At 41.7% G+C, this 13,352-nt stretch overlaps 1 protein-coding gene across 1 annotated transcript in view; it reads right to left on the reverse strand.

The window, feature by feature from the left end:
* Positions 1 to 1,253: 1,253 nt before the first annotated feature.
* The window catches only part of PRR12 (proline rich 12), a 179,517-nt gene continuing 167,418 nt past the window's right edge, over positions 1,254 to 13,352 (reverse strand). The window contains exons 11-14 of the mRNA XM_089655172.1: positions 8,368 to 8,465; positions 6,543 to 6,668; positions 6,004 to 6,099; positions 1,254 to 2,615 (exon numbers count right to left, since the gene is read on the reverse strand). Of these exons, the coding sequence (XP_089511298.1) occupies positions 2,475 to 2,615; positions 6,004 to 6,099; positions 6,543 to 6,668; positions 8,368 to 8,465 (461 nt within the window). The 3' untranslated portion in view covers positions 1,254 to 2,474. The remainder of the gene's footprint in view (positions 2,616 to 6,003; positions 6,100 to 6,542; positions 6,669 to 8,367; positions 8,466 to 13,352) is intronic.

Here is a 13,352-nt window from a genome sequence, read left to right on the forward strand (position 1 = left end):
CTAAATCCACACCGCCAGTGCACCGGACATGTGAGCAGGCACCATAGGAAGCAATATTTTTTCACGTCATGCGGATTGGATGCAGTCCAAACCGCATCCAATCCTCGTATATATGAACGGGCACGTAGCCTTACCCGGATGCTGGCAACATTAGGTTTTTATAAACAAACTACCTTGGTGACAACAGTTAAAAAGACATAGCTGGGTTTAAGCTAAGAATTTGTAATTTTTTTTTTCTTTCAAACAAAAATATTCCCAATGATATAACTTAAAACAGAATAACGGTGAAAAAAAAAAATGTAAATGTGAAAATGATAGAAGAGGTTGTTGCTTAAGAATACCCATATTTTTTTTTCTTTTTTTTTCTCTCTGTTCTAAGTTTATTTTTTTTTCTGAGCAAAATACTAATCCGAGTTCAGTTAAACTGAACACTTCACATCTAGGCAACATCATCATTATCAATTAGATATAGTCAAATACAATATTGTACATAGATTTTTCTCCTATACAATATTTACAGCAAATTTAGAAAAAAAAAAATGTAGAAAAAAATACCACACACGCAAACGGTTTTATCTCCCCGAATAATGTCATCCCTCAAACATACTGGGAAAATATGATTTTAAATTGTCATCCAAGAACAAAAAAGGGGGCACAATTGCCATGTAGTAATGATTAAATAAACGTTAGAACCATGACTTTAAAGAACAAAAAAAAAAATCTTTTTAACTTTTTTCCACTCCTCTAAATTAAAGTAGCAGTATATCTCCACGCCATCAGCAACTACAGTGAAAAAAAAAATGCACACACTTTTAAAATTCTACAATGTTAAAGAAAATATCTGAGTTTTTGACTGATAGCTATATTTCATAGTGCTGAAATGACTGGAGAGGACTTTACAAAGTGAGAGAGGAGGTAAATTTACTTATTCAGCTCAATGCTAATGGAATTGTTAGCAAATGTTTTGCAGTGCAGGACAACAGCAAAACACGGTTCTGAACAATACACTTTTTTTTTTTTTTTTACAGACTTCCAGTAGCACAGAGGGTGAATTAAGCCACAAAAGAAAGCTTCTTCCCAGATTAAAAGAAAGAAAAAAAAAAATATTTAAAAAATTGATAACACCATTTTTATGTTAAGGGATGCAACAGAATATATATATCGAATTAACCCCACAACATTAAAAATACTGAATGTAAGTACAATTAGATTACTCAAAATAGGGAATAAAATAAGGAACATGTCTCTCGATATTGGATTAACAAAGCTTTATTACTCTGTTGGCAAGAGGCTACAAAGCTTTTGCTCTTCACCCTAGATAAAATGAATATGTCCAATACAACAAAACACAGATATGGTACCATTTTGTCGATTTTTTTTTTTTTTCCAATTTAATGAACATCTTTGGAGAGAATAGCTGTAGAAGATATTTCTTTTTACTACCCTGTTCATAATTCCTGAAATGCAGAACTTTGCAAATTCTAGGCTGGCGGCGTGCACTGCCAATGGCTGTGGTCAACATATTACATTATTTAGGTCAAGCAAAACATATGTTTTCCTCACAGACATCCTTACTTACTCATAACTCTGTCCAAAATTTAAAAAAAAAAAAAAAATGTGGGATGACAAAAATTTTATTTTATAATAAAATTAAATGATGCTAGCAGCCATGTTAAAATATTTATATATTTTAAAAAAAAAAAAAAAAGCAAACCTATAGGGTTGTGAAGTGAGGTTACATACTTTTTTGGTGCATGACCAAACTAAAATTGGCAGTGAACAGTGAGCATCTCTTTGTGGCAAATTTTTTATTTTATTTTTTTATTTTTTTTGGTGGTGAGTTACCTTTACAGCTGAAAAAGATTTGTTAATCCAAAATCTAAATGCCCGCCACCCCCAAACAACAGGGAATCTGGCTCTTTCACACGCACAACACATACACGCATGCTTCCCAATAAATAACAAGGGACAGAATGTTGGGGCTGCTTGCTCCTGTCAGAATATGTCAGTCACTGGAAGCAGATCTGAACAGAAGACAGAGCCAGAAATCCTCTGTACAGTATGATGGGGACGGCACAAGGAGCAAATGATGAAAAAAAAAAAAAAAGAAAAAAAAAATTAAAACGATGCACAGTTAGCAAATTCTCCTCCAGCTAAAGAAGGACAAAGAACAAAAGGAAGAAGACAGAAGTCTAGAGAAAGAGAGAACCACCTCAATTCAAATAGGTGTCACTGTTCAGAAGCCTGAGGCCTAAAGTCAAGTTGAGGCCTGCAGAACTTACTTCATCCATTCCCCTTAATAGCTCGTTGCCTTTGCAACAAAAGTTAAGTCCGGGACAGAACACATTGCCTCTTCCACATGGCATGTCTCTCTCTCGTTACTGGAGTCACTTTTTTTTTTTTATTTATTTTGTGATTTGATTCCCCCTTAACAGGTTTCCGTTTGTCAACTTTTATAGCAGTCATGTGTTCAGTCACGCGCACTTATTCTGTGCTTGCGTGAGTAGGTCAATGAAGGAGTCGAAGAGTTTTTCGAGCCAAGGCTGGTTCCTCATGCACTGCTGAACAACCTCTTCTTGCCCCAAATCATCATTCTGCTCTTCTATTGCGTTGGTCTGTATAAGGGGAAGACAATGGTTATTAGATGAACTTTCCCTCATGGATGTCTGTGATTTATGAAAATACTTATTGTTGACAGTCAAGATTCTCATACAACGTAAAATCGAAACATAAGACATGCATTATTACACAGGGTTTATATACACTATATTGCCAAAAGTATTGGTCGGCCTGCCTTTCCGCACACATGAACTTTAATGGCATCCCAGTCTTAGTCCGTAGGGTTCAATATTGAGTTGGCCCCGCCCTTTGCAGCTATAATAGCTTCAACTCTTCTGGGAAGGCCGTCCACAAGGTTTGGAGGTGTCTATGGGAAGGTTGGACCATTCTTCCAGAAGCAGATTTGTCAGGTCAGGCACTGATGTCGGGGGAGGAGGCCTAGCTCGCAGTCTCTGCTCTAATTCATCCCAAAGGTGTTCTATGGGGTTGAGGTCAGGACTCTGTGAAGGACAGTCAAGTTCCTCCACCCCAAACTCGCTCATCCATGGCCTTATGGACCTTGCTTTGTGCACTGGTGTGCAGTCATGTTGGAACAGGAAGGGGCCATCCCCAAACTCTTCCCACAAAGTTGGGAGCATGAAATTGTCCAAAATGTCATGGTATGCTGATGCCTTAAGAGTTCCCTTCACTGGAACTAGGGGGCCAAGCCCAACGCCTCAAAAACAACTCCATACCATAATCCCCCTCCACCAAACTTTACACTTGGCACAATGCAGTCAAGCAAGTACCATTCTCTTGGCAACTGCCAAACCCAGACACGTCCATCGGATTGCCAGACAGAGAAGCGTGATTCGTCACTCCAGAGAACACGTCTCCACTGCTTTCGAGTCAAGTGGCGGCGTGCTTTACACCACTACATCCAACGCATTGCATTGCACTTGGTGATGTAAGGCTTGGATGCAGCTGCTTGGACATGGAAACCCATTCCATGAAGCTCTCTATGCACTGTTTTTGTGCTAATCTGAAGGCTGCACCAAGTTTAGAGGTCTTTAGCTATTGACTCTGCAGACAGTTGGTGACTTCTGCACACTGTGCGCTTCAGCATGCGCTGACCCTGCTCTGTCATTTCTGTTGTTCCCAGTTGCTTCCACTTTGTTATAATCCCACTAACAGTTGAGCGTGGAATATTTAGTAGCCAGGAAATGTCACGGATGGACGTATTGCACAGGTGGCAACCTATCATGGGACCACACTTGAATTCACGGAACTCCTGAGAGTCACTCATTCTTTCAAAAATGTCTGTAGAAGCGGTCTGCATGCCTAGGTGATGATTTTATACTCCTGTGGCCATGGAGGGGATTGGAACACCTGAATCCAATAATTTGCAGGGGCTGGCCCAATACTTTTGGCAATATGGTGTATAGTCAAACTTGTCTCAAAAAGACCTATAAAAAGGCATTTGGATACAATTTGTAGAATAATCCATAATCTATATATATATACAACTGTCCCTCAATGGAAAATAAATATAAGCTGGCAATTAGAGGTACATTTTTACAATTAAAAAAAAACAAAAAACAAATATTTACACTGGTTTAAAAAGAAAAGCTAGTAAATATAATTTTACTAGCTAAAATGAATTGATCTTTGAACAATTGGAGAACCTTCCCTGACAGAGGTATCGAACCTTTTGAATTTCCTGGGCCACATTGGAAGAAAAGTTGTCTGCAGCATAAAATACACAAACAATAAGGATAGCTGGTGAGCAGAAAAAGTTGGGCAGATCACAAGTTAACGATCATTGATATTGATAATGTACCTATCTGAGGAATAAAACTTCATGGTTATCATGGTTAAAAATTAATAGACCAATAGTGGACCAGTATTGGTCTACTAATTTTTAACCATGATAATAAATATGTAGATGTTTTGTAACTGATGTCTTTGGTAGGACCTTTAAAGTCCACATATGGGAAAAATATTTTCCCTTTATTTTTGGGCAATTACAAACACAATAATAATTCATATGCAATTTAAAAGAGTATTATATGATACAGTTTCTAATACAAATTAAACAGAATACTATGTTAATAAATAAACAAAAGACAACTAAAATGCTGTTGGCATTCGACAACCGGTCTAATTTAACAAGGGAAATATCTCAGCATTTTTATTAGCATAGCTTATACTAGACATGTGTAGTACATTTCATTCCAAATAAAAAATTTGGAATGAAAAAAATTTGGCATTCTTATGTAATACATGCTAAATTTAATAACACATATTAACCACTTCCAGACCGGACACTTTTACCCCCTTCCTGACCAGGGCAATTTTCAGCTTTCAGCGCTATCACACTTTGAATGACAATTGCGCGGTCATGCAATACTGTATCCATATGAATTTTTTACCATTTTTTTGGGACAGATAAAGCTTTATTTTGGTGGTATTTATTCACCGCTGGGATTTTTATTTTTTTTACTATGTAAATGAAAAAGTCCAAAAATTTTGAAAAAAATTGTTTTTTTTAAATAACATTTGCAAATAAATAATATTTCATCATAAATCTTGGCCAAAATTTATTTCGTTATTTTTTTAGCAAAAAAAAAAATCCAAATTAGTTTATAACCAAAAATTATAATTTTTAAACATTTTTTTTTTACATTTTTATTTTATTTTTTTTATATTATTATTTTTTATTTTTATTTTTTTTTTTTACATACTGTCACCCTAGCAGTACAGTGTCACCATGGTGACACTGTACTACTTGTGGGGGGTGATGAAGATTTTTTTTTTTTTTTTTTTTTTTTTACACTGATTGCTTTTACACCCATATAGGATGTAAAAGCAATCATTTCTCCTTCTCTCTGGCTGCATTCTTGCAGTCATTGAGAAGTACTGAGCGAGCTGTGATTGGTCACAGCTTGTCACATGGTACAAGGCTGATGTGAATAGCCTTGTACCATGTGACCTCTGTGATCATTCACAGATTTCACACGTAGTAAGCAATGATGTCACAAGTGACATCTTGCTTACTACTTTGCATGTGATCACTGATTGGCCAATCAGTGATCACATGATCGGGACCTCGTACAGAGGTCCCGTCCGACGATCGGTGTTTCACTGTGTCCGGAGGACACAGCGGGCAACGGATCGCGGTGGTGCGCGCTCCCAGGGAGCGCGCACAGCTAGAAAAGGCGGGTGCCGTTTATGAACGGCAACCCGCCCCTGGACTGCCACCGCCCTGCCGTTTAAAAACAGCAGGCGGACGGCAAGAGGTTAAAACATTAAAAAGTATAAAGTATTAGTGACATTTGGCAAAAGAAGAAAAAAAATATGACTCCCCCCCCCCCCCCCCCCAAGAATTGTCTGTTAATAAAATCATTACATTTTTACAGTATCACACTCATATAAGCTGGATTCAAAGACGAGTCACCTACTTACCTCTTGCTTGCAACGTAGGAAGGTGTGATACTTGTAGTGATGCAAGGAATGGTACAAGGAGTAATAAAGTGACTTCTCAGCATCCACCTTGAATTCCTAGAAGAAAAAACAGAACATAGAGCAATGAACAGTGTGGAGGAACAGATAAGTAAACTATTTTTGGTTGGTACCGAGGTCTCAAATCTCAGACTTCCTACAAATTAGACGTTCTCTTGAAAATGGGCATCTCCTCTCTTAACAGCCATTTCCAGCACTGACGTCTTCAAATCAAGACACTCAAGTCAGAGTGACTAGGGGACCACTCCGTGAGCTGCACCAGGCATGTCCAACTAGTAGGAAACCCTGGCACAAACGTTGACAATGCTAGTGGGATTATAACGGGACTGGAAGGGCCTCATCTTTGGTTTGTTGAATGGAAGGTTTGATTGACCTAGTTTAGTCTGATATCCCAAAGAATTTTATTGGCAAAACCGGCCTAGAAATGGATGGATGCATGGCTGAAAATGTGATCACCGCAGAGCTTTCCATATTGTCCCTACCTGTGGTTTGGCTACATTCTTTTTTAGCTTGTTGAGTGTTTTTCGATTGTAAGGCTCCCCTCCAGGTTTCATCCTCACAGTAGACCCTGGTTCAGTAATTAGCTGTGGAAATGTGTGAAGTGCCTCCTAAAGGTAAAGAAAAAGCAAGAATGAAAATATGTTTCCAAGCATGAAGACATTAAAGTTGAACTCCGAACACTTCCAATAAACAATTCCAATAAATGCAATAAAAGTGTCCATTTAAAAACCATTGACATCCACAGATACATACCAAAATGGGATGGCAACTGTTTATAGCCCCCAGCTCAAGGGTCATAAGAGATCAACTGAAACATGCATGAGCATCTAAGTGTTCTGTACAAGTGTTACCTACCTCTGTCCTGTGAACTCCCCGAGAGGCAGCATATTTTCTCCCCCTCCATTCATCTCTCCTTCGGACCTTCTCCTTCACAAGTCCCTCAGACTACTTAGCTATTATCCCCCTTCTATCTTTTCCTTTTGGCCCCCTCCCCCAGCCAAGTCCTCTATTCATTATAGTTCAGGTTGTAAGTAACCCATACATACTTTCTTTTGTTTTACTGCTGACTTTTTTTATGTATTATCTGTATACCTATGGTGATGGCCATGTGACAACTTAAAGTGTTACCAAACCCAGGACCCTGCATTCACTATATCTGGTCTCCCCAGACCCTGCATTCACTATATCTGGTCTCCCTGGACCCTGCTTTCACTATATTTGGTCTCCCTGGACCCTGCATTCACTATATCCGGTCTCCCCGGACCCTGCATTCACTATATCCGGTCTCCCCGGACTCTGCATTTACTATATCCAGTCTCCCTGGACCCTGCATTCACTATATCCGGTCTCCCCGGACCCTGCATTCACTATATCCGGTCTCCCCGGACCCTGCATTCACTATATCCGGTCTCCCCGGACCCTGCATTCACTATATCTGGTCTCCTCGGACCCTGCATTCACTATATCTGGTCTCCCCGGACCCTGCATTCACTATATTTGGTCTCCCTGGACCCTGCATTCACTATATCTGGTCTCCCTGGACCCTGCATTCACTATATCCGGTCTTCCCGGACTCTGCATTCACTATATCCGGTCTCCCTGGACCCTGCATTCACTATATCCGGTCTCCCCGGACCCTGCATTCACTATATCCGCTCTCCCTGGACCCTGCATTCTCTCTATCTGGTCTCCCACAGTACACAGAACATGGAAGTGCAATTATTTTAGTAAATATAAACTGCTAAATACCTTTTCTCATTAGCAGTATATAGCACTTGTGACACAGCTGATCACTTGACCGAGCCAATATCTTCGGCTCTTTCCCTGATCCGTGATCCGCTGTGTCCTAGGGACACAGCGCATCGGCGATCGCTGCGCTGCGCGCTCCCTGAGCCGTGCATGCGCGGTGAGAATGGTAGGACATCATATGACGTCCTATCAGAACCACCTTGCGCCCGTCATTGTACTATATGGCGGGCGGAAGGTGGTTAAAAGGTCTTCCTAGATACCAACAGTGCTGATATGAGTTCTTGTTGACTGGTGCATTTATTACTGGGTTACAACCAGGGGCGGACTGACCATTTGGAAACTCGGGCACTGCCCGAGGGCCCGGGGTCAGTAGGGGGCCCCATGAGATGCCCCTGGTACCTTTTTCATAGGCTTTTTTGAGTTTGGGCAAGGACACAGGGGCCCCAGGATCCCCTATTGCCCGGAGGCCCCATAAGTTGTCAGTCCGCCCCTGGTTACAACAAGTAACACGTCTTCCAAGGAGATGTACAGGCAACCAGATGCTGCTTGACGTCCTACCTGAACAGATGAACTCAGTGAAAACTTCTTCAAGACTTTCTTCTTATGTTCATTCACAATGCCATCAATTTTTCTCATGGGTGGGAGGTAAAGTTCATCTGGAGAGAGAACAGGAATATAAAATAAACAACCGTCAGCCGGTGACCTTGGGAATGTGTAGCAACCTAAAGCCAACAGCCTGACATTGTGCAGTGAGTCAGCAATACAATGAGACGCATCTGTGTCAGTCGAGAAAACCATATTGATTGCACTGCTCACATGAAAATGTATGCCACTGACATGACCAGACTGATCCAAGTAAAACTTTTTTTTCAAATCAAGACCAATCATTTTCCATATTAATTCACAATTTTTTTTTTTTAATATATAAATTGGACATTAACCCCTTCACGCCTAAGGGCAAAACAAATCTAAATGCCTAAGCACAATTCTGCAACGTGTGTTAGTAAAACCGTCCATATCATCACAACTACTTTGCACATCCAGGTGGATTATACCTTGATTTTTTCAGGACAAATTGGGCTTTCATTTGGTGGTAAATGGTAATGGATAGCTCCTAATTTTTTTTTATTATCAAAGGAGAACTGGCCCAAAATAGTAAAAAAAAAACATTTTTTTTTATTTAGCTGTGTGTTTCTTGTTACGACCATAACCTACCACCAAAGAAAACCCCAAAATAAATTCTCTAGCTCTTGACGATTGCAGCGATACCATATATGTGTATGTTATACACATGGGCAGCACAGTGGCTAAATGGTTAGCACTTCCACCTGCCAGTACTAGGGTCGTTGGTTCAAATCCCAGCCACGGCACCACCTGCCTGGAGTTTGCATGTTCTCCCTGTGTCTGCGTGGGTTTCCTCCGGGTACTCCGGTTTCCTCCCACACTCAAAAGACATGCTCTTAGGTTAATTGGATCCTGTCTAAAATTGGCCCTAGTATGTGTATGTATGAATGTGAGTTAGGGACCTTAGATTGTACACCCCTTGAGGGTTAGGGACTGATGTGAATGTACAATATATATGTAAAGCGCTGAGCAAATTGATGGCGCTATATAAGTACCTGAAATAAAAATAAACAGTGGGTCCGACTTTGCAGAGGGACAACAAATCACATCCAAGTCTCACCTATCCAAAGTTACTAGGTGTTATACAAGTGTGAATGGAGCCTAATCGGGCAGCACAGTAGCTAAATGGTTAGCACTTCCGCCTGGCAGTACTAGGGTCATTGGTTCAAATCCCGACCACAGCACCACCTGCCTGGAGTTTGCATGTTCTCCCTGTGCCTGCGTGGGTTTCCTCCCACACTCCAAAGACATGCTGGTAGGTGAATTGGATCCTATCTAAATTGTCCCTAGTATGTGTATGTATGAATGTGAGTTAGGGACCTTAGATTGTACGCCCCTTGAGGGTTAGGGACTGATGTGAATGTACAATATATATGTAAAGCGCTGCATAAATTGACGACGCTATATAAGTACCTGAAATAAATAAATAAATGTTGTTTCTGCAGCCCAGAAACAATAGTGCACATTTTGTTTTGTTTTTTTGCCTAAAACACACTGACATTAACACTAACTGTCACTGATACCAAATTTTTTTTAAATCTTGACCTTTGACCCTGACCCAAACACTAACCCTGGCACTGAACTAGATCAAACCTTGATCTAGGTATTTTTCTATATTTTTTATTTTGTTTTTTAATATTTATTTATTTATCTTCTTTTTTACAAACATTTTTTTTTCTCTCTATGCCAGGAGTTAGAAAAATACAATGTATCTCTCTCCTCAATTCATAGAGAGAGAAAAAACAAGGGGGCCGGGCTGCACAGTGACTGATCACTGTGATAGCCAATGAGAGGCTATCACAGCGACCACGTGACCCAGAATTGGGAGTCCCGGGTCCTGATCGTTAGAACGAGACCTGGTGCTCTCAGTGACACCGCGGTCTCTGTGCTGGGAGCGCGCCGAGCGGTGCGCTCCCAGCACAAAGACAGGTACGCAAATATGCGACCCCACAGAAAAAAGCCCAGTCCTGTGAGGCCGCATATTTGTGTGACGTCGGCGGGAAGGGGTTAAACTTGAGGCATGTGTGACATTTTTTCCTTTTAATGGACTTAAAGGGATACACTCTATGTTCTATGTAGCTTACTGCCGTGTTAGAAAAATATCTTCGTCCAAATGGTGGAGGACTCTAAAGTAAAAACAAATGCCGTGTCCATAGGTTCGAGCATAGCCCTCTCTCCTAGCCATCAACAGACATTTACTGGAGCATTAGAGAGAGGTTGTGTCACACAGACAAGAGTTCGGTCTGTAAAAATCAGACAAATCAGCAGATATGAACCACATGCAGTGCATCCAGAAAGTATTCCCAGCGCTTAACTTTTGCCACATTTTGTTATGTTACAGCCTTATTCCACAACGGATTAAATTCATTTTTTCCCTCAACATTCTACAAACAGTACCCCATAATGACAACATGAAAGAAGTTTGCTGTGAAATCTTTGCAATTTATTAAAAATAAAAAATGAAAAAACAAAAACATGTATATAAGTATTCACAGCCTTTGCCATGACACTCAAAATTGAGCTCTGGTGCATCCTGTTCCCATTGATCATCCTTGAGATGTTTCCACAACTTGATTGGAGTCCACCTGTGGGAAATTCAGTTGATTGGACATAAGTAGGAAAGGCATAAACCTGTCTATAGAAGGTCCCACAGGTAACCGTGCATGTCAGAGCACAAACCAAGCAATGAGGTCCAAGGAATTGTCTGTAGACCTCCGAGACAGGATTGTATCAAGGCACGGATCTGGGGAAGGGTACAGAAATATTTCTGCATCATTGAAGGTCCCAATGAGCACAGTGGCCTCCATCATCCATAAATGGAAGAAGTTTGGAACCACCAGGAATATTCCTAGAGAGGGCCACCTGGCCAAAATGAGCGATCAAGGGAGAAGGGCCTTAGCCAGGGAGGTAACCAAGCAGCCAATGGTCATTCTGATAGAGTTCCAGCATTTCTCTGTGGAGAGAGGCGAACCTTCCAGAAGAACAACCATCTCTCAGCACTCCACCAATCAGGCCTGTATGGTAGAGTCGCCAGACGGAAGCCTCTCCTCAGTAAAAGGCAAATGGCAGCTCGCCTGGAGTTTGCCAAAAGACATCTGAGGGACTCTGAGACCATGAGAAACTAAACTCTCTGGTCTGATGAAACAAAGATTGAACTCTTTGGCCTGAATGCCAAGTGTCATGTCTGGAGGAAACAAGGCACCACTCACCACCTGGCCAATACCATCTCTACAGTGAAGCATGGTGGTGGCAGAATCATGCTTTTGGGATGTTTTTCAGCGGCAGGAACTGGGAGACTAGTCTGGATCGAAGGAAAGATGAATGCAGCAATGTACAGAGACATCCTTGATGAAAACCTGTTCCAGAGAGCTCTGGACCTTACACTGGGGCGACGGTTCATCTTTCAACAGGACAACAACCCTAAGCACACAGCCCACATAACAAAGGAGTGGCTATGGGCCAAATCTGTGAATGCCCTGGAGTGGACCAGCCAGAGCCCAGACTTGAACTCAATTGAACATCTCTGGAGAGATCTGATATTGGCTGTGCACTGATGCTCCCCATCCAACCTGATGGAGCTTGAGAGGTCCTGCAAAGAAAAATGGGAGAAATTGCCCAGAAATAGGTGTGCCAAGCTTGTAGCATCATACTCCGAACGACTCGAGGCTGGAATTGGTGCTAAAGGGGCTTCAACAAAGTATTGAGCAAAGGCTGGGAATACTTATGTACATGGGGTTATTTTCATTTTTTATTTTTAAGAAATTGCAAAGAATTCAAAATGAACTTCTTTCACGTTGCCATTATGGGGTATAGTTTGTAGAATGTTGAAGAAAAAAATTAATTTAATCCATTTTGGAATAAGGCTGTAACACAACAAAATGTGGCAAAAGTTAAGTGCTGTGAATACTTTCTGGATGCACTGTATAGCTCAGAATAAACGAAGATAATTGCATTTACTGTGTGTCATTCATATAGGTGCAATGTACCCATCTGAGATGGATATATACAGGGCTTTTTTCAGCTGGTAATGGTGGAACTTGGTTCCACCTCTGGCTTAGGCATATGCTCCTTGCTCACCACTTCATCACTTGTAAAGATAGAAGTCCAGCATCTGCATTTACAAGTGACAGTTTGTCTTCCAGAGATCTGATCTCCTGAGCAGCTCCCACTGAGGGCAGGATGGGGACAAGGGAGATGCAGGTGCCCGGGGTGCAGTGCTTATGCAAAACCCCACTGGAAGATCTCTCTGCAAGTAAGAGGTGGAGCCACCTACAGTGTGCGGGAGGTACTACAGACAGCTGGGTGCTTCAGCTTAATAGAGCAACAAAAGTAAGATACCTGGAAAATGGCAGAGCTTTTTAGGAGGGGAAGAGGGGGTGGAGAGGATGGGGACAGTGAAGGGGGGGTTGCATGCAGAGGTCATAGCTAAAGAGGGTGAAAGTGAGATGTGGATGGGGGATGCTGAGGTAAGCAGCTGAGGAAGAAGGCTGAACTCTTTAATTTGTGTGCAGCACACCCCTAAACTCTGCACTCTGTATGCTGCGCACCCCTGAACTCTGCACTCTGTATGCTGCGCACCCCTGAACTCTGCACCCTGTACATAGCACATGCCTGAACTCTGCACGTAGTGATCCCTGAACTCTGCATTCTGTATGCAGCGCAGCCCTGAACTATGCACTTTGTACATGGCACATGCCCGAACTCTGCACATAGCGACCCCTGAATCTGCACCCTGTATGCAGCACAGCCCTGAATTCTGCACTTTGTACACAGCACATGCCCGAACTCTGCATGTAGTGACCCCTGTACTCTGCATGCAGCGCAGCCCTGAACTCTGCACATAGCATATGCCCAAACTCTGCACGTAGCGACCCCTGAATTCTGCACTCTGTACACAGCACATGCCCGAACTCTGCACG

The sequence above is a fragment of the Staurois parvus genome, unplaced genomic scaffold, assembly GCF_062004578.1.
Source record: "Staurois parvus isolate SC_StPar_1 unplaced genomic scaffold, SC_StPar_1.0 ptg000827l, whole genome shotgun sequence".
In the NCBI taxonomy this organism is placed as follows: domain Eukaryota; kingdom Metazoa; phylum Chordata; class Amphibia; order Anura; family Ranidae; genus Staurois; species Staurois parvus.